Raw genomic sequence first — 25,715 nt, 5'->3', positions numbered from 1 at the left:
TGTAGATATTAGCAAGCGCGTCTGCACTGTGATAATGATGGAATGTAAGTTTTTTTTCAGCTACCCTCATTTTGGTATAAGGAATCATGAGTGAGTGCTTGTTTTTTTTTTGTAGTTACCCACATTTGGTTTATTTTTTTGTGTACTATCAATGAATGTTTATGCTCTGTGGTGCGAGCGTATTTTTATCAAAATAAATATAAATAGTTTATGGCATCGGAGGTAAGGAATTTTAAATAAAAACAAGAAAAAAATATAAATCAAATACGCATTTATTGATATAATGTATTTCTTAGAGTAATACTATCAATGTCAAGAGTACCTAAAGCGTCGACAAAAATAATAATTTTAATAATCTTATAAAAAAAATAACATGGACTCCCCACTCTTGCTACGTTTTCAACACAAAATCACTAATAGGTACATCTAATACAAGATTAACAAATCAAAAACAAATACTTAAAATGGAATCAGTAATAATTTTATATCTAGCACTTGAAAATCAACGTAATAGCGTGTCAATTAGTTTTTTTTTTTTTAATATAGAAACTTTGTATCATGAAAACTTAACCTACATACTTATATTTATTAATTACATAATCAAAGAAAAACATCACATCTTACAAAAGATTCATTGGTAATCGTGAATATGACATTTAATTCGCTTCATACGCCCTTTTATCATGCAATAATCAAAAAAAGTAGGTCAATAATAAAAGTCCCAAGTGTTTTAGACCTCATATCATATAAGAATTTGTATATTTTTTTAACAAACGTTCAACGTTTTTATCAGAGTGAGGAGCCCTTAAGTTACAGCGCATTCTATCGTACACTAATGAAATTAAATATTAATAAGCTTCTAGGCTGTCTTTACTGCCAATACTGTTAAGACCTAGCGAGGCTGGTATGAAAGAAAGCACCAAAGTTTAACAATCTTCGACTTCAGACAAGATCATAGCATGATGTAAAGTTATACACTATCACAATTTGAAATAATGTATAGTTATCGGCACGGATATTGAGCTCTCGGCGGAAGAGTGGGGATCGCTTTGCGCACTGTACACATAAGTCAATAAACCAACAAATCGCTTCTGCGCAGGTGAAGGTCAGGGCTCAATATCCGTGCCGATAACTATATTTTCTTTGAAATAGTCACCAGTACAACCGGGTCCAATCGGGATTACGTTTTTGCTCTATATGAAATAACATAGTAGTTAAACATTATTCAAATACTCCTTGAAAATTCGTCTTCTGTCAGTCAATAGTTTCTGCAGTTTGTTACAAAATTGGCAGTAATTAACAGCCTTCGCTTACTACTTAATTATATAATATCTATACAATTTCTGAGGTCTGCGCATTTGTACACGTACACAATAGTGAGTAATAGGCATCGATGTTATATTTATATATCGCTCCAGTCTTCTTTAAAATATAAATTATGTATTCTTAATTTCAATGTTTGGTAGTTTCACAGATCACTGATTGGGAATCATGTCTGATGTTAAAATAGTATGAGCCTATGCATTCTTGTGATTTGACAACGTTCACTTAAAATTGCTTATTTGTCCCTCAATTTTAGATAGTCATTAAAGAATAGTTCTGGCAAACTTTATGTCGTGTCGGACCGTCGAGTCGCTGATCAGAGATTTTTAGGCACGGTTATGTGCCAAACTCATCTTGTTTTGCTAGAACTAACAAAAATGATATCTATGGGTATGCATGCGTCATTGCTTTTCAGAAAGCAGACTCAATAAGAAAACTATTAAAGAGGTGTCAACATAGTTTAAAATAACTTCAATTCAGAAACATTAATCTGTATAACTATCAACATCCAATCACTCAGCTCTATATATCAAACATCTGACATAGTAAACATACATATATTTATTATAAAGCGCTCTAATCAACAACACATATAACTATGTAAACTTTAGTGGGCCGACCTTAAGGTCACTTAAAGTAGTCAAATTTAACTTTTAACTATGATAAATACACGTTGAGTCAATTTCTTACTGCCTAGGAATACACAATAAGAAAACTATTGACTATATAAATTATTGTAAGATGTCAAAAATTGCGGTAAAAGGGACTACTATGATAGGCCATATTTTATGCTGAAATTCTTTTTTATGGCTTTTAAATGTTCCTTTGGTTTTGGCCGTGTAGTCTATTTAAGATGGCGATACGCTCACTATATAGCAGTTAAAGATTTTGCATTCAATGACTCAATTAAAAAAGTTCTCTCTTAATTTCTCTCGCACAAACATACATAGTTAAATAGACACCCGTTTTCATAGCATTTTGTGAATGTCTGAGCGTATCCTGTTAGATATATAAAACCTTTAAAAAGTGGCACAGATTTCTTATGATATTTAAACTATTTTTTTTTCTGTCGCTATTTCGTTCGAATCTATGGCGTAGGTAGTGGGAAGTACCACTATACCATGGTAATTGTTCTTTTTTTTTCAGTTTTCGTTTTATATTTGGAACCTCAGTCAATATGTAATAATATTTGGACTAGCACCATATAGGTGATCAGTACATGAGCTTATATTTAAAACTGATAAACAGTCTTTCTGATTAATTTCTATAGCTGTGTGAATCCTAGGTGTTTATTTTTTTAATACTAATCATGTATGGTTGGCTTTATAAGGACTCTACACATTAGTCAATGGCAAGACACTTAAGATATTTTCATTTAAATTTTCATTGCCATTGTCTATTGTATATTAAACTTAAATTACACAAGTTTAAAAAAAAACGTTTTTACAAGCAACATGGAGCTTTCCACGGAGATTACGCTCCCAATGTAGAAAAAACACACATTTTACAAGATAACATAGAACTAAAACCATAGAAAGAATGTTCAAACTATACTATTATAATAGTTCTCGTAATATCACAAGGTATCGACCAGTTGTCGTCATTTTAATAAAATTGTAAGGGTGCGTCCACATCTGGCGAATGCGCCGCGAATGCGCAGCACGCGAGCCGATCGCGAGCTGTCCGCGAGCTGCGCGCGTGCAGTCACTGCAATAGTTCGGTGCTTGTCTTTAGCGCAACTCACGCAAGGCTCGTATAGAGCGCGCGAGCGGCGCGCGATCTGCGCGCAATCAGTTCTCGCCCTTACAGTTCCGTATATTGGCTCAGTACTATCGAAGATGGCAGACGTCGCTCGCGTGCGGCGCTTAGGTCGCGCGCGAGCTGCGCGCGGGCCAAGCAGAAGCGGCGCACGAACAAAAATGCACGCGCGCAGCTCGCGGACAGCTCGCGATCGGCTCGCGTGCTGCGCATTCGCGGCGCATTCGCCAGATGTGGACGCACCCTTACACACTGGAGTGTGAGACTTGGGTGTGATAAAGTAAAAAAAGTTGGGATTTGTGTGTGAAACAAAATCTTCAAGCAAAGTGATGTTGTATGAGGTAATTTTGCGTTTTATTTACAAACATATATCTGGGTTATTATCCTTTTGATAATTTCGTCAAAATTACGAATACGAATATTTATTTTTGTACTTTTGATATTTTTGCTGCCTAATGTATTTCTCTATAAATATTTGCAGAAGCAAAATAATTGTATTGATCAAATATTATTTCAGTTTTAGAGTGATAAATGTGATGTTAAAAATAATGTGTAGCATAATGTGGTGACCTGTGATGTTTAAAAATAGGATAATATAAAGAGTTAAGTCATAATGTAAATGATGATAAACTGACGCTGTTGCATTTTTATTAGGTACTTGAATAATTTAAATATCTGATGAGAATTAGTTGTATTTAAAAATTTGTGTATTTCACTGGGTTTTCAATCATTATCATAAGCTATTTAAAACCTCTACGAGTAATTTCTGTTGTCATAACATATATAAGGATTTCAAAGAAGGGCAAAATGAGATTGCAACTTTTTTACTGTTATGCTGGCTAACTTATCCTACACCTGTGCTCATTAACACATTAGTACAGCCGCTCGTCATTTATAAACTTCTAATTTAATTAACAGTTTTACACTTTAAACCACAGTCAAGCAATTTACACCACACTTTCGCACCAAACTACACTGTTTACTGTGTCACTAAATTGTGATACACTAATTACACCATCACTTGATACACACAGTCCATTCAAATAAAACTAATTTTACGGATTTTATCGCGGTTATATTAACATTATTTAATGCCGACATTTCGGATCCTTTAAATATGAAATATAACAGCGATAAAATCCGTAAAAATAGTTTTATTTAAATGTCTAATATTCGCGTGTCAGAAATCAATACACACAGTCCAGTTTTCATAGTTCACAGTCTCGTCCAGTAGAGTCTAGTGGTTAGTAAGGCAGGCGCCTCGAGCAGACACAGGAAGGTCAGGCGGCCGCCTTGACCAGTGCCTCAGTCGCCATGAGCAGCATGCGCAGCTGCCTCGCGAGCGCATGGTTGGGCGTCGCGGAGAGGAAGGCCATTAACTGCTTCTGTAGCTCTCGCACCACTGCGGGAAGGTGCTCCCGTGTTACTGGGTTGGTGGTGTCTAAGTTCATTACGGCTTCTTCTAGGTATCTGGAAGGCAATATTTAGGATGTTAGCAGTCATAATCGTTTGGGTATCAAGCAGCTTACCATAGTTTTACAAAACCTCAGTTAAGAAAGAACTGAGAGTATAGAAATATATATATATCTAACTTAGCTCATCTAAAGTTAGATATTTAGTGATTATGCATTAGTTCAATTGTTCGTTTAAATTGTGCAAGCATGTACAGATATCGTGAATGCTTCCATCAAAAAGCCGGCTTCAGAGTTCTAAAGTTATTTGACGTGAAGTATACCCACCACTTTGGATTACGCTGGTATAACTAATCTTATGCATATTTCTTCCGATCATAATGAAATAGTTTTCTCGAAATGGCGGTGAAACCTTGAACACTTCTATTTATCTAAAATATTTGCTTACCTATGTTTAAGAGGCGTATCTCTACCCATATCGGCGGCTAGCTGCTGTACCAGAGACAACAAGACATGCTGCTTCAGCTTGCAAGGAGGCCCGAACACGTGCGAGGGTTCAGCAGCCCTGCAGGCACACATGACCAGCGCCAGGTCTGATGCTGAGAGCGCCTGTTGGAATGCTCCGTTCACGTCACCACTCGCGATTAGAGATTGGATCTGGGCTACTTGCATCTGAAAGTATGACGGTGATTAGTTGATAAGAGTGAGAATAAAATTATGCTGTGATTGATGAGAGTAAAATGTTGGTCTAGTAGGGGATGGAATTTAAAGAAGTTATTGATATATGATATTTATGTGTAATGGCTGATTTCAATCTTAACTATTTATCGATGGTTTTACCTACTAATACTGGTGGGATTGTGACAGTAATTCTATACAAGTTATAACAAATACTTATGGTTAGTAAGCAAAATAGACAGATAAGTTATTGAATTCCGGCGTAAGATAGAATTTGTGGATGTAAATACTTGTTACTTATTTTAAAATCTTCTGGAATAATTATGAAAGACTAAAGCACAAGTTCTAATTGAACTTATGTTAATGTTCCAATTTTAAATAATAAGTGAGGATACTTAGCAATAGATTAGCTACTGAGAGGAAAACAGATAAAGTACTTGTAAGAGGAAAGGTAAGGATTCTTGAACACAATTTCTCGTGACATTGCGATGTGGTCTCTGGAAGAATCATCAATTAAATATAGGTATAAGAAATTAAAGAAGAAGAAAGGAGAAAAATAACCCGAGCTGAGGGAATTTTAGGTTGTGGTCTTGTCGCTGGTGAGAAAACGACTAACGCTAAACACACACATAAATTCCGTGTAAATGAATGATGCATATACAATTATGAATTGCTTGTTCATACTGCCGGCGACGGATTTTAGCATTTTAACAGTTTTGTCGCTGAGTGATAAGAGCTTTTTTCATTTGTTTAGAGACATTCATTTGTCATTTCTGTCTGCTCCCATACAATATGTATTGAGCGAGGTTGTGTGTGTGTGTATGTATATTTGCGTATGTCCTCCGTACCTGTCTGTCGGCGGCATGGTGCGAGTGCGGCGTGGAGGGCGAGTGGGCCCGCGACGCCAGCGCCGCCGACCGCGCCTGCTCGCGCCACCAGCACAACTCCTTCTCCAGGACGCTGGAAACACAACCACATGAATTTGGTCAGAAATTATACAGTTTTATTTATAGCCGAGACGTATTAAGTGCAATTGATGACAGAAAAACTAGAAGAAGAATTAGAACACAAATATTATGATAGTGACAAATAAATAAATAATGCGAAATCTTCACAGACTTTCGGTTACCTATTTAATATTAAGCTATTTATAAGCTTGTGTTATGGGTGCCAACACAACTCATAAACTACATAATATATTTTATAAATATACGTTTTCTGAACAAGTGGGCCGGAGCAAGTTAACATGCGCCAGTGACAAGAGCACTCGGGTGGATATGTTGCTTTGGTACATGCGCGAGTCGCTGGACCTACACGTTTTTAAAGTGCATGTGATTTGCGCATGTGCCTCAAAATGCGCAATTTACTTGACCTATTCGCAGTATACCTGTGCGCAGTGTCCCGGATGACGTCGGCGAGGTGCTGGTGGTGCGCGGCGCCGTGCGCGGCGGCCAGCGCGTCGGCGTGGCGCTCGAGCGCGGCGCGCAGGCTGGCGCTGGCGGCCGCCCCGCCGCGCTCGGCCGCTGCGCGGGCCGCCGCCTCGGTGTTCGCTGCGACTGTACACATATATGAGGAAACATTAAAATATTATTCGTTCAAACTTGGCTGCTAAACAGCACTTTTTGGATCTTAATATTTACAATAACCCACCCAATGGTTTTGCTTATAAGCATGAAAAAAAATTTGTCTTCCTTTCATTTATTGTTCGCGTATCCCGAACTAGACATTTTAATTTTTTTTTTTTTTTTAAATAAATTATAGCAATACTAGTTAAAAAGTTAGTATAAGAATGTTTTTCTGCAGTTGACAGCTGTCAGTTTTCAAGAGTAAATACCATTGCTTGTACAGCATCTCAGCAACAGCACCAAGAAACTGTCTGTTTTCAGGATAATATACCTTTATTTATAAAGCAACTGTCAAATACACAAAAAACAGTCAGTGCTATATAAAAAATTTCAAAAGCTACTCACACTCCTTGGTCCCGTTCTGGAAAGCCTGGTTGATCTGCTTGAAGATCTGCGCGTGCGTCTTCTCCATGACGGGCACCACGCTGTCGAACAGCGCCTCGCGGAACGACTCGCGCACCATGTCCGACAGCGACTTCGCTATCGACGTGCTTAGCCGCTCCATTACCGTCTGACGAGGGGAGAGTGGGGGAATTAAGCATAACCAATAGTCAAACAAATAATAATCAACTATATAATTATGTTGGGTTCGGCTTCCAGTCTAACCAGATGCAGCTGAGAGAGAACCAGTGTTTTATAAGGCGACTGCCTATCTGACCTCCGCAATACAGTTACCCGGCCAACCCAATACCCCTTGGTAAGACTGGTGTCCGACTTACTGGCTTCTGACACGTAACGACTGCCGAACATATTCACTGTCATTGACACGAGCTCGTGCTGTAGTGCAGCTGCGAGTGGCTCCAGTGCTCGAGCTGACCTACACGCGATATACTCACTGTACAAGTATATACAAACCTTGCTAGTGGCGAGCTTGTCAATATTCTCTCTCAGCAGCTGGTCGGTGGCGGCCATCTTGTTAGCTAATTCATGCTGTAGAGCAGCGGCTAGGGGTTCCAATGCTCTAGCGGCGCCGACGCCGGCTGCTTGGGCTGCGCGGGCACTAGCTGCCTCGCCTACACGGGATATACGCTCCCAGCTGTATAAATAAGTTAAAAATACATCATCATCATCATCACTGTGAATAAACATTTTTTTTATTATTATTTATCATGTTTCGAGCCTTTTCCCAACTATGTTGGGGTCTTCTAGTCTAACCGCTGCCCTATCTGACCTCCTCAACCCAGTTACCCAGTTCCCTATACGCTTGTTTATTGAATATCAGGGTAACATTATGCAGGTGAAGTCTGTTTTGTGCCAGTATCCAGTATCCAAGCGCGCTACAATGCGCGGAATTTTTGTTAGTATGAAAGCGTAGTCATCACATCGAGCTTAGAATTATAAGGAGACGCCGTGTTGTTATAGACGTATCTATCTATAGTTATATAAATATGAAACAAACTATGCAACATAGTTCTGTCTCACTCTTTCTAAGCAGATAAGTGTATTTGAAATCAGGGACAACAATATTTTTGTGATTGCGTAAAATGGTGACATTTTACTTTTGAAATCCTCCGGTTTGTAGGTGCGTGCCATATCTGGTACATATGTCATGGTAGTTGTGCTGTCAAATAGGTGCTCTTCGTGACTTATTTTTGCTATTTTATAGAAAATCACTCGTGTTTACTTTTAAGACTACTATTTCAATAGTGAAATAATCAACGAATATGCCTATGTGTTGTATTGTGAAGTGTGGTGCTAGGAAGCACCAAAATCAAGCTGGATTGTCGTTACACAGGTTAGGAACCTATTTTTGCTAGAAACTACATAAAATAATTCACATTGGATAAAAAATATGTATGGGAACATGAATTGATGGTGAAAGTACTTATATTTTGGTTTATTTCTGTATAAAAACCTATATTTAGAAATAAATGTTGTTTACAATAACATGTCATATTGGCATAGTGCTGTGCAGTTGTCATAATCGTATCGATATATTATCCACTTAATAAGTGTGCTTTTACAAATTTTAACCTAAGACACTGAGCCCTCAGAGTTGTGTATTATTTTCAATAAAACATCTTTATTTTGTTCTTTAGTTAAATACTAGCTTTTCCTCGCGGTTTTAGTTGCGTTCCGAATATATGTGTATATTTTTAGGGAATAGTTTATGTTTTTATATATATATCCTTCATTTTACAGATAAAAAGTTTTAAAATGCAGTTAAAAACATTTTGATTAAAAAGGCGTATTATAAAATTCAGGATTTTAAAGACATATTTTATTGAAAATAATATGTTTTGCCTTTTTATCTTCACATGATGCTTCTGCGGCGACCACGGGCACGGCAGTGCTTCCGCACAGACGAGCAAATCGGAATGCAAGTTGCAATATTTGCTTCAGAACTTAGTTACCGAATATAGGTTTCGAATTGTATAAATATTTTTTTCTTAGCACTAAAATTGTTTTGTACAATCGATTAATACATAATTAGCTCCATTTGCATTATATAACTTTCTCATGAATAGCTTGAAAACGATTTTAAATTATTGTATTTTTTTTAAGAGAGTATCTACTTATGGCGTTTCTTGCGGATTCTTCTTCATAAGACCGAATCTTTGGCACCCTGCAACTGCAAGTCTGTCGTGAAAGAACTTTCATAGGGCTATGTGAAATGAAATAATAAATAATTACTTTGCCTGTGCTTTTTTTTTAAAGGTATCACCCTACTGAAATGACTCCTCCCATTTGGTTGATGTTGTTGAGGTTATTAGTATCAGTGAAGTTAATGTGATAGTAAGTTCTATGACGAAGAAATTATTTATACTATAGTTCGGCCATTCAGAGAATGCGTTCCTGACACGTCGCGATTGAACTGACGACGTAACTTTGCAATGGCGTTGCAGTTACGATAAAAATATTTTTGCTGGTTGTTTACCGTTTTAACAATTGAGGAGCATTAAAACAACATTATTATATCAATAATCAATGAATGTTATTACGTCGTCAGTTCAATCGCGACGTGTCAGGAACGCATTCTCTGAATGGCCGAACTTTAGGTTATTTTTATGCACCCAGTAAGACTCGTACGTACTTCTAACTAGAATACAATATCGATATTTGTTGAATCCGGTAGCGGTACAACCCTAGTAATGGCAGCCATTTTAGTTTCTGCAGTATGCACGTTTTTTTCGTAGACATTTCCTGTCTCTATAGTTATATGTCAATGAGTCATCATAGGATGTTACCAAGGAGGTTCGACCACAATAATTTAACCAGTTATTCAATGCACTGTGTCGTGCATTTATTGTTAGATGATGCTGGCCAGTTCGGTTATGATTGTGTGAAAATCATACATCATATTTTTGACCTCTTATCTGTGGTCTATTTTGCTATAATTTAAAATTGTTTTAATCGACTCTACATTTTTTTGGGCATCCTTCTTTAATGTAATTTTATTTAAAATGGACTTTGGATGAATGGAAATGGCCGGAACATATGCTGAACCTGCTAAAACAGTATTTTTTAAGATAATTTAAGAGGTACAAAAACAAAAAGCTTGTATAATGACGTACCCATCAGCGAGCGCACTCTCGACGGCCCGGGCAGTGCGCTGCGCGTGCGCATGTAGCGCCTCGTCGATCATGTCGCGCGGCGACGCCACCGCGCCGCGCAAGCTGCGCAGCTCGCGGGTTTGTGCCGACATCATTTCTGAGGAAACATAGTATTTTGTTAGGTATATTTCTAAATAAGGTAGGTTTATGATGATTAGATTGGTCCCTACTATATTTATAAGTGAAAAAATCCTGTAATAGCAAATATGTGTATATATTTTTTAATTCACCATTTCGCTTTTTATTATACACTAGCTGTTGCCCGCAACTTCGTCTGCGTGGGCAATATAGAATCGTCAAAATACTACTTATCCCGTAGGTGCATTCTTTCACGTATAATTAGGATTAGCACTTAGCAGTCGCATAGATTCATTGATCAAGGTTGTGTTGTGGATGTGACCATTTATCTAAACAAAAGAAGTAAAGTTTGTGACGTTGTGGATATCCCTGGATCTAGTCAGCCAATTTGGAAAATTATTACGTATGGTGCATAAGTAATTTTCACAGGAAACAGCTATAATCTATGTCTACATGCTTTGAGTCTGACAAAGCTGTCATTTGTACATTTTCTGCAGCTGCTGCGAATAATCAGAAGTCAGAAAGTCTGTCAGTCTTACCATGGATATCGTCTTGTGTAGTTGACTGGATTGAAGATAGGTAGTCGCTCCAAGCAAAATATTGGTACTCAAACAGATTCGGTGACTGGAAGCCAATACCAACATAGTTGGGGAATAGCTGGATAGATGATAAAATGAGTCATCATCATCAGCAGGCGCATAGGGTAGGATAGTTTCACTTACTCACTATGGTAAGGCTGACCCCACATTAGGCGTGCGCGATCCTCGGGCGTGTGAGTAGCGCGTGCGTCGCGAGCGCGCTGCCTGAACGTCGCGTTTTGCTGCCCTGCGGCATGTGTGAAGAGTGCAAGCAACGCGCTCGCGGCGAGCACGCGGCGCTCGAGTTGCGTTCTTACCCCTTCGCCCGCTATCCCCGCCGCCCGCTAAACGCCTTAGCAGTTAAACGTCAAGGAGAGCAGCGCGTACGCGCCGCGAGCGCGCTGCAAATGCCGCAGGGCAGCAAAACGCGACGCTCACGCAACGCGCTCGCGACGCACGCGCGGCGCCCGCGCTACTCACACGCCCGAGGATCGCGCACGCCTAATGTGGAGGAGGCCTAAGCCGGGACTCCACCGAAATGTTTGCATTAGTTCACGAATAGGCAAAATGTACGTATCTGTGAGAGTCCACTTCATGTGTTCGTACTTGAAACCTGCAGTTTTGCCAAGATTTTCAGAATGTACGCTCGCAATTTGTCATTTCTTGGTGGAGCCAGCAAATCAAAAGAAACATAAGTGTTGTATACTGTGCGTCACTACTGCACACCGGGAAAATTTCGCTCTTGCGGAGGACGTTTATATACCATATTTTGTGTCACACGCTCACACGTAAACAGGACGACAGTAAGTATCCACCGAAACACTTTCAAAGATCTGATGAACAAACAAATCAGACCTGACTTGATCACCTGGGGCCAATCAGAGCTCTATGAAGCGATAATACGCTTTGGCTCCTACTGTTATTGTGGTTTCTGAAAATTTATTCACCTCATTCAACGATGAATGTAATTCTGATGGTACTATTAAGAACACTTGCTTAGCGCAGAAGCTGACGTTGGCAGGTCAACTCTTTTGACTTCTCGAATAGGATACCATTGGTTTTTGTGCAATGCACACCTGCAATGCATTCTGGATTAGGATAGGTTATAGGTGGATAGGATTTGCAACAGAGAACAATTCTGTCTTTGCGATTAAATGACATCAAACGTAGTTTTATATAAAAGGTGTTTTTTAGGGTTTTTAGACTTGGCTCGGGTCTTACTGAGACTGTTCGTAATCGTGAACAGTGTATTTGCGATCAGAAGTTGAAAGTAAGCATGTCTCTGGTATGCGACGCGTAATTTGTACGTTTTCAGACGCATAAAGCATTTTACGTGTGTATGGTATTAAATAGAGAAAGCTCCCATTTCTTATCTGCACTTTGTATCTGGGCTTGTTTTTAAAGCTACAGAATCCTACATTACCTACATCACGCTTAGCAGCGCTTGCGAGAGATAGATCCTCATTTCTTCTAGGATTAAGTTTACATGTTTTGCATCAGAAAAAATAATTAAGGTCTACTTAATACTACTCACTCAAAGTAATTTGTTTTAAGGCCACCACATTAGTGGAAGATAAGCTAAACTATGTTTATGAAAAAATCCTGATATGAACTCTATCTGTAACTTTAAATGATAATTAATTGTTCCACTAAAGTCATCATTTTTGACATAATGTTCAAAAAATAATTTAGATGGCACCGTTTTAAATTTGGCTGAGAACTATTAATTTTCTTTTCATCAAGGTAATAATTATAATTGGATTTTGATGTGGCACGGCAAACTGACAAACACTATTGAAATGTCTATCGAAAAATTACACTACGTGTTAAAATATGGTGAATTACGGAAAATACACAACTCCATCTGTTGAAATAATAATCCTCTATAAAGAATGTATGGTAATATTGTCATTTACCACCTCGCTCCTTCCTTTGACAAATGTTTTTTATTTACCACAGACAGATGGAGCTACTTTAACCTTGGCTAAACAAAATTTTCATTTTTTTTTTCTTCCGAAGTTACCTATAAAGGTGTGATTTTCTGTGTGAAGGTTAATAATAGGCCGATCAACTAATATAAGTACAACATTCAAATGTACAGTTTTGACAAATAGATTGCGTGTCGTAATATTTTACATCTTGAATTCACAAAATTAATCATATCTTTTGATAGAGTGAATCGATTTCGATGAAACAAAAACTAAGTAATACCCCAAGTTACGTAGAATTTTTGTATATAAGCATTGTCTGCATTTAATTCGTAGATTTTACGTGAATCGCGAACAAACAAACAGATAAACAGACAAACAGACAAAAATGACAAAAATGATGGAAATGGGTTCTGTTAGTTATCCTGGCTGCTTTTGCTGGCTATTTTTTTTTGTCAATTTCTTCAATGTACAAAAATTACTTTTCTACAGATTTATTATTTGTATAGATATTATGCCCATTATCAGTCGATCATTTTTGTATAAAAACTGTAGGTATAATACAAAAAATTAAGTTAAGTAATTATAAATTAATTAAAAACAATGTAATAAGCAATGTAGTACCTTTGATTTTGTTCAATTTAACCGGTATGTTGTTCTAAACGATGTCGAAATAGACGGTTTTGACTGCATTACTACTATTACTCCAGTGCTAGCTGATCTCCTCATATAAGAACAGTCTTGGACGCCATTATTTTTATTATTTAAATAACAAACATACCAGTCAACTTATCAAGCTTATGCTCCAAAGCATCAAGTCTAGTCCGGTCGGCGGGCGACAGGCCGGCGGCGCGGGTGTCGTCTGCGCCGGCGCAGGCTAACGTGCCGAGGGATTGGCTCAGCTGCTGTGTAGGGACTGGTTCTGATACTTGAGGGACCGAGATTGAGGGCCATGTGTCGCTATCTGTGGAGAAAATGGGGATTTAAAAACATATAATAGGTAAATAATAGAATAGGTAATTTTCTTAGATATAGCAGATTGGAAGGTCAAGAAATAATGAACCTTATCCCCTAAAATTAATGCAGAGAAACGCTTTTACGACTTCATCCCAGTAAACATTCCACCGTGTTATTATTGTGTGTTAGTAGTCAAATTCCACCAAAATTTGCAATTATCACATCACATCAAAACTTACGGGCACAAAGGTTGCAATTTGGCAGACATTAAGAAATCTTTGCAAGCTCCACGACCAGAAAAAAAAGCATTTGTTTGCATCACTGTGCCGCACAGAGATACCCAGAAATGGAATTTCGCCTTAACACTACTACAATTTTATTTCTTCCCATCAAATTATCAACAAAAAAATTGGTTGTATGTAAAGTCGGTTTACGGACGGTAGTTTGACGTGACAACGTCAAACATGACAGTGGTATATAAGCCGACTACTAGAGCCTCTCTTGCGGACCGGGACATCGAGCGTAACGTTACAATATCGTCAACTTTTTCGTGCATGTAGCCCGTAATATCGAGTTGTTAGACGTTGTCACGTCAAAAATCTTAGCTCCACATACTCGTGCTAGCCAGCTTGTGGGGATGCGGCGGGTGGGGCGGGTGGGGCGGCAGCGGGGCGGCCTCGGGCGGCGCGAACACGTCCGCCTCGAACAACGTCTCTGTTGTTGAGAGAGTTTCCGTCGCCACTGTCACTTCTTCTGCCTCCTCCTGTCAAATGCACATTATGTTAGTGATAACAGATATTGTAGAATATTGTAGATGTAAGCTTAACTAATAATTAATATCTTATTAACTAAGTTCCAGTTAATTTGCTGCGCCCTAACAGGGTCATGTATACCTAGAGAGGATGCATATCTGTAAAACAGTATACAATCCAAACTAATATTATAAATGCGAAAGTAACTCTGTCTGTCTGTCTGTCTGTCTTTCTGTCTGTCTGTCCGTCTTTTCTTCACGCCTAAACTACTGAACCGATTTGTGTGAAATTTGGTACAGACATAGTTTGAGACTTGAGAAAGGACATAGGATAGTTTTTATTATAAAAAAAAATAAAAATAAAATTATTCCGGTCATATAGCGCCATCTATTGGTCAAATCAAAAATCTGCTGGTAGTCACTATTCCACGCGAACGAAGTTGCGGGCAAAAGCTAGTTTGCAATAAATAAATAAATAACACGCATTTCATTCAAACTATTTCATGTACCGTACGAGATAAATTATTGAGAAGAGATACGAAAGCAGGTGAAAAGCTCGTCAGCCCATTGGCAGCGAACTAAAATAAAAAATAGTTTTTTAAATATTCATGTTTAAAAAAAATCACTATCTTAAAAAATGCAGCAAAAAGTTGCCTCCCTCAATAAATGAGCTAACACTAACCTCCCCACTCAGAGTCATTTAATGGTTACTTAAGCCATTCCTCAGTGAAGGATTTGTATGACATTCCGTCACTAAGGAGTGACTTAAGTAATCATTAAATGTCTCTGAGTGGGGAGGTAAAATCAATCTGTCCAGCAGCAAATCACAAAATTACTCACTGAAAATGATCTACTATACTAAGGATATCTTGTATAAGGGTAATTAATGTTACAATACCTTGAAGAAAGCATGGTCACTGTGTGACATGATCTGCTGCACCTCGCGGCTGGGGCTGGACCCGGCTGATGCTAGTTTGCTGGCTGTCTCGCCCAAGGTTTCTTCAACCAATGGTCCTGAATAATACATGAAAAATATACTTTACAAAATAAAAACTACATAACAAAGTTTGATAAAGAAGAGAGTTCTCTTTTGAGTATTTTCTATAATAATAGTTACAAAATACAACATTCTTGAACTTTACTCCTACCTATTACATAGTTTATTTTGTTCTAATATACTGTGGCTTTGGCATTGGTCATGATTTTGGTTCGATTTCGAATTTCAAAGGCTGTTAGGCTTATTCTGCTGAATATTTAGTACCTCCAGTAGAGTTCCTGGGTTTGCTGCTAACATCCGGCGTGGCAGACAGTGGCGGATCATCTTCCTCTCTTTTACCTGGAGAGCTGCAAATAATCACAAATGTAAGCATAAGTACAATAAAGAATATTTACAAATCATCATATCATAACCTGATAGGACAAACAATGAGATGGGACAATCCGACATCACTGGAGAGAGATCGGGTGCAAATCAATATTACAGTAATGATCACGTATATTTGATAATTACTGTAATAATGCACCCGATATTTATTTGTAATTTTGTGGCTATGTTTATATCAAACTTTTAAATGACTAAGAAATACCTGAAAGCATCTGGGGTCATAAGATTCAGTTGCGGCGCGATGGACGGAGATTCAGGTCGGGTACCGATTAAGCTGCCTGGCTGCGTCTAGACAGAAAATATTTATATATTTTTTTATAAGTAAAATAAATCATAATAGGTATTTAAGGCGCTTTAAACAAAGCATAATATAGAAATAAATAAAAATATTAAGTTATAATAACTACTTTTGCGTGATGCAATATAAAAGTGCACTAAACATGGGCTATTTGTAAACATATGAAATGCAAAATATTTTCGGTGAAGCATCTGTATAGCTACTGACACCACTGGCAAAAAGGATTATGCTTCAAAGTCAATAAAGCTTGCTACGGGCTGTATGACTCCCATCTCCCCCATAAACCTACTTCACAAACAACCCCAAAGACGAAAAGGATATCAACATGTTTCTTTTTACTTTTAATAATAAATAAAATAAAAAGGTGATTAACGCTCAATCCTTCTCCGTGTGAGAAGAGGCCTGTGCCCAGTAGTAGGACGATAAAAAGCTGTAACTGTAATAGTAAATAAAGGAGCACAATACACACAGCATCGGGTACCTGCGAGCGCATGAGCAAGTTCTTGAGCTGCTGGCTCTGCTGTTGAAGAATACTGGACGCTATGGTGGCGGGAGCTGACTCCACTGAACTGTCTTCTAGTGCCAGTTCTGATAGACCTGGGGAGGAGAGTAGTGTTATTTTAGGTTATTATAGTTAAGTCATTTATTCAAAGCAGGCTGAGAGTTAAAACTTTTTGTAGGTCTTTTAGTATTTTACTACACACAGTCTCCAAAAACGCTCGCCCTTTACCACTTCCAATATGTTTTTGCTGAGAAGAAGTGGCGCAAGAAACTCCCCAGAATAAATTATCTTTCTTCTCTCTTAGCTCCTACCTGTAAGACGTAGACAGCTCAGCATGCAGCGAGCATAAGCTTACGTGCAGTGATATTATAATAAGTAGTAAGGAATACGAAGTTGTTGACAGCGTTGCAACTCTTTATCTTCTGTGCATCAGAATTCACTCTTACAGTTGTTGGCTGTTAAAGTTGACCAGCTCATTTCCTCTCAGCTGCAGGTACCTAGAGATCGGGTGGTTAAGTATGCCAGTATTGAGAGATGGAACTTTAATTTATCCAGAGGTTTGTGACTTAAGGTACGGCCTCGCCCTCGTCGTGCACAGTATACATACCGTGCAGCAGCTCGGCATGCAGGGGCGGTCGCGGCGGCTCGTAGACGAGGCGGCCCTCCTGCAGGCCCTTGGGCTGCACGATGTACAGCCGCACCACCACGCGCCGCCACTCCTCGCTGCGGGACCCGCCCGACCCTGAGTCCTGCAAGCACAACCATAGATTTAGGATTCCATAGATATAAGTCCAAAAACGAACACGCTAGGGATCCGTAGTGGCCCCTTATGTATGAAACGCAAATGTTTTCATGTTCTACGATGAAAATCAAGAAATAAAACAAAAATATCGAAGCTCAGGGGCATATTGAAAAGCGACCATTAATTCTCAAATTCCATTACCATTTTTATTTTTAAAATATAAGAAATAAGATATAACACACAATTGACTTAACTGCAAAAAAAATAATACATTTCTCAAAAAAAAACAATGTGTTCAACTTACATCATGATGTAATTCATAGTGTATGGGCGAGTCGGCGTCGCCGCCCGAGCCGTTGCGGTATAACGGCTCGTCGCAGCTCGGCTCGCATTTAGTTTGTTGCTCCTCTGTACAAAATAAAGTAAGTATAATGTTACTTGAAAAGTTTAAATTGTTGAAAATATTAAGAGGAGATCTGACTATCCTACTTCAACAGGTGAAAAGTTGGTAAACAAGCATCATTCATTCATCCTATTTTCAAAGTAGTCATTAGGCAATCAAAGGCTTTTTTTCTAAAATTATTAAAAACACATGCATTATCTATACTATTCTGTTCTACTGTACACATTCGGGAAATATATACTGCTACCATACTACTACATATGAACAACTTCCCGACTGTGTCCTTTCTTAGGCTTTAGCTAGACTATATCTATACAGAATTTCATTTAAATCGATTCATTTTGGCGAGAAAGTAAGATAGACAGATAAATTTAGTTTAATATTTATTGGTATTTTAGGTATATAAAAGAAAAACTCACCCGCATCAACAATACAGAAACTCAACACCGGATAAGGCAGCAGGAACTCAGATATGCTCTTACAATATGCCATACTGTCTTCAGGGTCCCTCGCCATGTTCAGTACATACAAACTCCTGGATTTGAAGTCTGACAGCAGCAGGTAGCTGGCACTGGTGTCCAGCATGGCCTTCAGGCCGAGGGTCATCTCCGTACCCACTCCGGGGGTGAAGTTGATGGTTTGAAGACAGGTCCAGGACTTGCAGGACCAGATTTTAATGGTTGTGTTGTTTTCAGCTCCGGTTACGGCGAATTTCCAGAATTGGACGCTGTAATTAGGAAAATTGAGTGAAACCATGTGTAATTTTTTACCCATTTACAACAAACAACAATGGAAACTTTTGTCATAAAAAAGTTCTTGCACTTTATTACATTCTATGTCATACAAGTTCGACGCAAAATATTATTTTATATCAAAATTTCCGACAACTGTTTCACTCGTTTCCGCAACTAGATTAAAAGTAACCTGTATGAATGTAACTGATCTCAGAGTCTCATTAGAATCGAGTTAGTAGTTTTTGCGTGAATGGGGAACGAATATCCATACATACACATAAACTTTCGTTGTTATACCATTATTAGGAACTAGACTTGGCTGGAACCTGGGATACAAAATGTATGGCTATGTATATGTTACCGTAAGATTACAAACATCGTTAGATTACAATCTATCTCGAGAGATTGTAAACTGTCGAATTATTGTGAACCGTAACATCTGATTGCAATTTAACGCATTATTTTTCGCTATATTATAATCTATCGATGAGAAATTGTCAAATTGTCAACTGTCCGAAAGCTCTCTCTGATTGGTCAGTCTTTTTGTAAGATCGACCAATCACGACCAGCCGTTCTGTTCCCATGGAGTTCCCGTAGAGTTAGGAATGAAATAGAGGTGTCAGTTAAATAAAATAAATGCTCTTCAAAAATTCTTCAAGTATTAAATTTATATAAAAATAACTCTTATAAAAATACAGTTAGGTATTTTGTCTTCAAATACAAACTAATATTTAAAAATAAAATAATAGGGGTGCTAATTAAACAGGCTTCTTTTTAATATCATTATTCGCCCCCAAAAATGTATGTTGCCTTCTAAATTACTAAGTCAGCCACAATTAATAAAGCGTCGAGCATCTAAATAATACTATCTTAGCCACGAGTTATCTTCCACTCTAAATACAACTCAGCATGATGGTTATTTTTTTGCATCTAAATTTGTAGCATGCATTCTAACAGTAAACTTCTTAAATACTATTAAATGACATCATAAAAATATTTATTTACCTTCTAATTTTTTAACTCGTACCTACTGAGTTTTTTGTTTTAAATATAACACATCCCATATTAATTGACCCAGCACGGAAGTAAGCATGCAACATGCAGCAAGCATAACTTCTGTCACGGCTCCGGCGCTGCGGGGCTCCGGCGGTCCCATGCGAGCTTATCGTCGCAGATGGTTTTCACGCTTACCACCGCAGCTTCGGCTTGCTGGCCGGCTGAGCCGGCCAGCCTCAGCCGCGGCGGCGAGCGCTGAAACTACCTGCGCCTCAGCTCGCAGGCCGCCTCGCCCCTCCGCGCCTACGCGGTTTTGAATTGCACTCTAGGGGTAGGGCAGACAAGACTACGTGGAGTCGGTTTTGCAGCGATTCGTTTTCGTCACTAACTTCAATTTTTAATACAATTTTTAATTGTGTGTAATTTGAGTCTTAAAAATTAAGTACAATTTTTGATTTTATAAAAAATTAAACCGTCACTTATTTTTGCACGTCAAAGAGCTGTGACACCGGGAGTTGCAAAGAACATTGTCTTTTTTGACGTTCTACCAATCAGCGCGCAAGATGCATTCCGTTCTACGCCAGTTGACAATTTGACCGCTCTACATCGCTCTCGATCTTACAAAAAGACTGACCAATCAGGGAGAGCTTTCGGACAGTTGACAATTTGACAATTTCTCATCGATAGATTATAATATAGCGAAAAATAATGCGTTAAATTGCAATCAGGTGTTACGGTTTACAATAATTCGACAGTTTACAATCTCTCGAGATAGATTGTAATCTAACGATGTTTGTAATCTTACGGTGACATATATAAACAAGTATACTAACTCAGTATTATAGTTCTTGTGGTTGTCGAGGAAGAAGAGACAGCTGAGCGGCTTCCCGCCGTGAGGCTGCCACTTGTGCAGGCAGCGCGGGCTGGAGTCCGCGTGCATATATACCTAAGGAAATACATGATATGTAGGTACTAACTACATAGCCCAAGAGCCAGCGACCGCCAGACCTACGTTATTTTACAAAGGCTGAAACTTTGTGTGTGCGCCTTACATTACAGTGGGTGTGAACGATAGACTACTACAAAGTTTAAATGACGGTGGCTTTGCAAAATATTAAAAAGCCACCGTCATTTATACATATTGTAGAATTTATAAAACAAGAATTGTCTGGCGGTCGCTGGCTCTCGATCTTAAGTTTCATTTACTAGTGTAAGTTAAAATAATTCGATGTTGTGTACTTTTTCACGTATTGCAAGTGAACTTAACTTTTGTAAAAAAAAAATCTCTATTTCTACTTTACATTAGAATACTATATTTTATGTTGAAATTCATCCCAGCATAAAATATAATATTCTGAGGTTCAAGTACACAGATAACATAAAATTCAGTTTTTCTTAAAATAGAAATTGTCAGTAGTTCACCAACTTCAATTTTAAGAAAGCTGATGACAGATGCATGGGTGAATCAATCACCATATTCCAGCCTACTGGTTGCCTTGTGAAGGTTTATACAACCCACAAAATGATACATTAGAATAGTGACTAACCTGGAAGAACATAACATATCCATCAGCGGAGGCTGTAGCGAGGGCGCTGCCGTCGGGCGAGAAGGCGGCGTCTAGGATGGCGCCCACGTGCTCCGCGGCACATAGGGCTCCGCCCCCCGCGGCTCCCACCGCGCCGCCCGACCCCGCGCCCGCCGCTTGTAGGGCGCGAGTGTTCCACATGCGGGCTGGAAAATGGGTGAAGCTTTAGTATGTCAGTAGGAAAAATCAACATCCTGCCACATATTATAACACAATAAACAGAATATATACATAATTATATATACAGTGCAGAGAACAATTGAAAGAGGAAACAGTCGAATTAAATTACATCAAGGTCTAAATCATACATTACAAAATAGATTGTTGCTTTTTGAACAACCAAAGAGCAAACACGTTACCTTCATGTGGACAAAATGGAGTACATAATATCTATCAAATATGTTAGAGTCGGTTTCCAGACTAACTGGATGCAGCTGAGTACCAGTGTTTTACATAGAGCGACTGCCTATCTGACCTCTTCAACCCAGTTACCCAGGCAAAACAACAGACTCAGATATAGCTTATTGCTAGTATAGTCAAGTCATCTCACCAATATTATCATGTGTGGTGAGCAGCAGTCGAGCGACATCGTCGTCAGTGGCTTCATCATCATCATCCGGTATATAAGGACACCACACCACGCGGTGGGAAGACCCCATAGCGCCTGTGTCTTCGCGGACCTCCGCTAGGAGCGTGCATCTGTAATTCAAGTAAACATTTTATGGATGTTACTAAGGCTCAAGTGAAACAATAAAATAAAGGTTAGTTTTTTTGACAAATTGTTTAGTGTAATTTTCACGTTCAATATTGAAATAGAACAGTTGTTTAAAAAAAATGACAATTATGTTGTCCACGAAAAGTAGGCTAAGAAGATTCATGGTGTAGGCGATTGCAGTAGGCAGTTTCAAGCTAATGATAATGACAGGCTAATATGGTGACGATTCCTTTCCAAGTTCATTTGCAAAAGCTTGTAATACGAAAAGTTTGATGTAATCCTCCATTTTTTGTATCTTTTATCCCATAGCTGTTTGTTAGGCTACATATTGCTTTAAGGTACTTTACACAGGACTGACGATTTTGCTGCATTACAATAAATGTTATGTAAAAGATGCATACCTGAGTCCGCTGTCAGTGACTTCAATCTCATGCACATAGAAGTTGCCCTGCTCGTCAATACAGGCTAGCACCACCTGGCTTTGGATGTGGGCAAACGCCAAGTCTTGCACCTGTAAGTTAAGTTATATTTCTATACTTAAAATACTTCTATCTCTTCCAGTAGTAATGGAGGTAAAATATTTACTTATGTAGGCTACAAGAGATTTATATTTTACGCTTGATTTCACTTAAGTCAAAATTATGTTTTTTGTGTCCTCAAAATTGAGTAGCATTTCATTATTCGGCCGTAAGGTTCATGCTTACATTTTAAAGAATTTAAAAAAAAAAGTGGTCTTCATGAAAATATCTGCTTATATTGTATTTTTTCTTTTCTTTGAAAAACCATACTAATTTCATCACTAGAGATACAACTATATGACTATAAAAATCTACTAAAATGCTGATCCCTGATTATTACTAAACTCACCTCCCCCTTCATCCCCTTGATGAGAGCTCGCCGGTCAGTCCCGGGCTCTGGGTTGTACACCACGCGTACCATACCACTCCATGTGCCAGGGTTCACGGCGTTCGGAGCTGCAGGTGAAAGGCAAAGTTAGTACTTGTAAAGTGGTGGATGTTGTTGATGATAGAAATCCAGAAATGTAACCCTGATACAGGTTCTTAAGAAACTGCAATAGTGCAAGTTAGATGGTGAAAAAAATTGGTAACTTGTTTCATTCAAACAGTGTGATTGGGTATCTTGAGAATACTATGAATTATATTATGTACATTACATGTGATGTTTATGTATGAATTTTCTAGCTTCAGCCTGCAGTTTCACCAGTGTCCAGAGGAAACTCCTTCCTCCTAATAACTACAAGTTAGCCTATATGTTTTTCTTATATGTGGCTATAATAATACCAAGGTTCATCAAAACAAATATAGATCCACATCCTTAAGTTAATAATATCAGTAGGAGGTGATGCTGTGGCATAATCTACTGATAAGAATCTGCAATTAAAACCTTTGAAGGCAAAAGGTTCAAGTTACAAATTACAGTTCATGCTAACTATTTAAAATGGTATCAAAGTACAAAAAGTATAGTGTAGCACATTTTGTTTGATTAATTGTTCTATTTATTAGTTCATGTTATGTCTGTGAATTTGATATTTTGCATTTGAAGCAAGTTAGGCCTCACTAGACTCAGATATAACAACACAATGACGATAAGTGTGGTTGTAACTATACATATATCTATAGTAACAGCTTCAAAGGCTTTTTTTTAATGACGCTAAAAATCATCAAATGACCCCTCCCGCTGGGGGTTAGCAGAGTTGAGGGAGTGTCAGACTCTTGCTGACTAAAAACTGTTGTGTTCCGTCGTAGACCTTTTATGTACCAGAGACGCGGTAACTTTTTCAAACAGTCCCGCAGCTTCAAAGGCTCACAAGAACTTTTAAATACAAGAATAACAGCTTATGAGAGAAAATAACAAATGAATACTAGCTGACCCCTGTTCTACCTTTTTTCAGAGGGAACTACTTTCTGCACCCAAATTAAAAGTGGCTTTATTTAATTTTGATGCAAGTTTTTCAGAGGAGTAACTTAGTTTCCTTCTATTACATGTAATACAGTAATTCGCACAATTTAACCAAACTACCTATATTCAGTTTTCAAATTAACTGTTACTGGGTTGAGGAGGTCAGATAGGGCAGTCGCTCCTTGAAAAACACTTGTTACTCAGCTGCATCCGTTAGACTGGAAGTCGACCCCAACATATTTTTGAAAAAGGCTCAGAAGGTGATGTACAAAGTGTAGTACTAAACAATTTATTTATTTACCTTTAATAGAATACGCGAGGTATTTCCCATTGGTATGTATAGCCAGCAGCTGGCCCGCATAAAATTTGGGCTCCCAGTTGTAATCCACCAGGTTTTTCAGCTTAACCTTGGAGCTGCCGTGGTCATGGTTGCCGGCGTTGGTGTTCACCATCACGTTCGTGGAGTACACCTCCGCACTGCATACACCATCTCCGTCGGAGAACGATCTTGAACAAAATGGAGGGTTTTTCGTTTATTTATTTAAAAGTGGTTAAATAAATGTATTCAGTAATAAGCAGCATTGTAGCCCTAAGTAAGTTAAAAATAAAACGATTGTCTCAGCCAGACTTGTTTCCTTTTGCAACATGATACTTCACATACTTCAATTTTCAACTGGCTGATATCTGTGGTTTCTCCAATGTTTTTTGTCTGATCTAAAAGCTATATAAATGTGAAGTTTTATCAAAATCTGTAGTTTTTTTAGGATGAAAGAGTAAGAAATATCCGTTTAAACTAGTCATGTTTATAATATGAAAGATGATGGGATGATGGGTTGGGAACTTTGGCAATAAATGGATTTCCTAACTCTAATCATATTTTCATTTTCAGTGTTCAAATGGATCTATAAAATTGACATTTCTAGCCAGATTACAATAGAATATTTTGGCATCTAGTTTCAAATATGACTAATTAATCATTTTAAGATATGGCAAGTAATTATGCCAGAAAATTGACATACCTACTCATTGGCAAAAATGCTATGTAATAAAAGATGAGTTAAATTCATATTTATTCACAAATAAATCTTTGACAAACAGTGCTAGCTCATTGAAACTTTTGTCAATTACACGACAAAAAATTATGAATGACTTGTGTAAAACTTTCACCAAGAAGTATCGTAAAATCCCAAAAAGGTTCGTCTACATGATTTTCGAGCATGCTAAGCGAATGTTTAGGCAACAGGTTACAGTAGTTTTTGCACAAAGAATGCAAAAAGGGTATAAAGTAATCATTAAATAGCCCTTAGCTACACAGGAAATCCTTAATAGTCCCTACTTATTTGCGTAAGCGATATCTAAAAAGCAAAATTCAATTTCAGATTAATGTCACTTACATAGTTTGAGTGGCATCCGATAGCTTTGGAAGCATTGTTGTTGGTGCCATTATTGATCTAATCTTCTACTTTCCACATGAATTTCTGAAACTTTAGCGCAAATTCACAATACAATCGTAATTGCAAAAAATCATGCAAATATTACAACAGCAAACCGCTGATGCCGACCGACATGAGAGTGCGTTTAGTTATTATATTTCGCACAGAGTAATCATTTCATTTTGTATAATCTTTTTTTCCCATTTATTCATTTTTAGCACATGTAAAAGGTATTAACCAAGAAAAATGAAAATTAATTGTTTAAATAGCAAAGGCATCAAGAATACACAACAAAACATTTTTAGGATTGAATATAATTTATCTATCGGAAACAGAAAAAGTAACTAAACGCTAAATGGA

The 25,715-nt window shown here is 38.1% G+C and overlaps 1 protein-coding gene across 2 annotated transcripts; it reads right to left on the bottom strand.

The window, feature by feature from the left end:
- Positions 1-3,701: 3,701 nt before the first annotated feature.
- Positions 3,702-25,494, bottom strand: LOC124646200 (enhancer of mRNA-decapping protein 4). 2 transcript variants are annotated; one of them, XM_047186296.1, is made up of 23 exons: positions 25,317-25,494; positions 24,224-24,429; positions 22,870-22,976; positions 22,404-22,513; positions 21,838-21,986; positions 21,249-21,433; positions 20,535-20,647; positions 18,391-18,698; positions 17,873-17,976; positions 17,434-17,575; positions 16,794-16,921; positions 16,229-16,314; positions 15,904-15,986; positions 15,541-15,656; positions 14,507-14,654; positions 13,716-13,898; positions 10,312-10,447; positions 7,652-7,832; positions 7,142-7,307; positions 6,559-6,727; positions 6,020-6,131; positions 4,942-5,165; positions 3,702-4,551 (listed from the first exon to the last, which is right to left on the bottom strand). In XM_047186296.1, exons 1-23 carry the CDS (start codon positions 25,364-25,366, stop codon positions 4,362-4,364), a joined length of 3,396 nt encoding a protein of 1,131 aa, XP_047042252.1. In that variant the 5' UTR covers positions 25,367-25,494; the 3' UTR covers positions 3,702-4,361. The 2 variants fall into 2 exon arrangements, with proteins under 2 accessions (XP_047042252.1, XP_047042253.1); XM_047186297.1 differs by having other exon boundaries at positions 16,806-16,921.
- Positions 25,495-25,715: the final 221 nt, after the last annotated feature.

Source organism: Helicoverpa zea, chromosome 3 (assembly GCF_022581195.2).
Source record: "Helicoverpa zea isolate HzStark_Cry1AcR chromosome 3, ilHelZeax1.1, whole genome shotgun sequence".
Lineage (NCBI taxonomy): Eukaryota > Metazoa > Arthropoda > Insecta > Lepidoptera > Noctuidae > Helicoverpa > Helicoverpa zea.
Note: the sequence above shows the minus strand (reverse complement) of the source record. Positions and strands in the feature narration are given on the sequence as shown.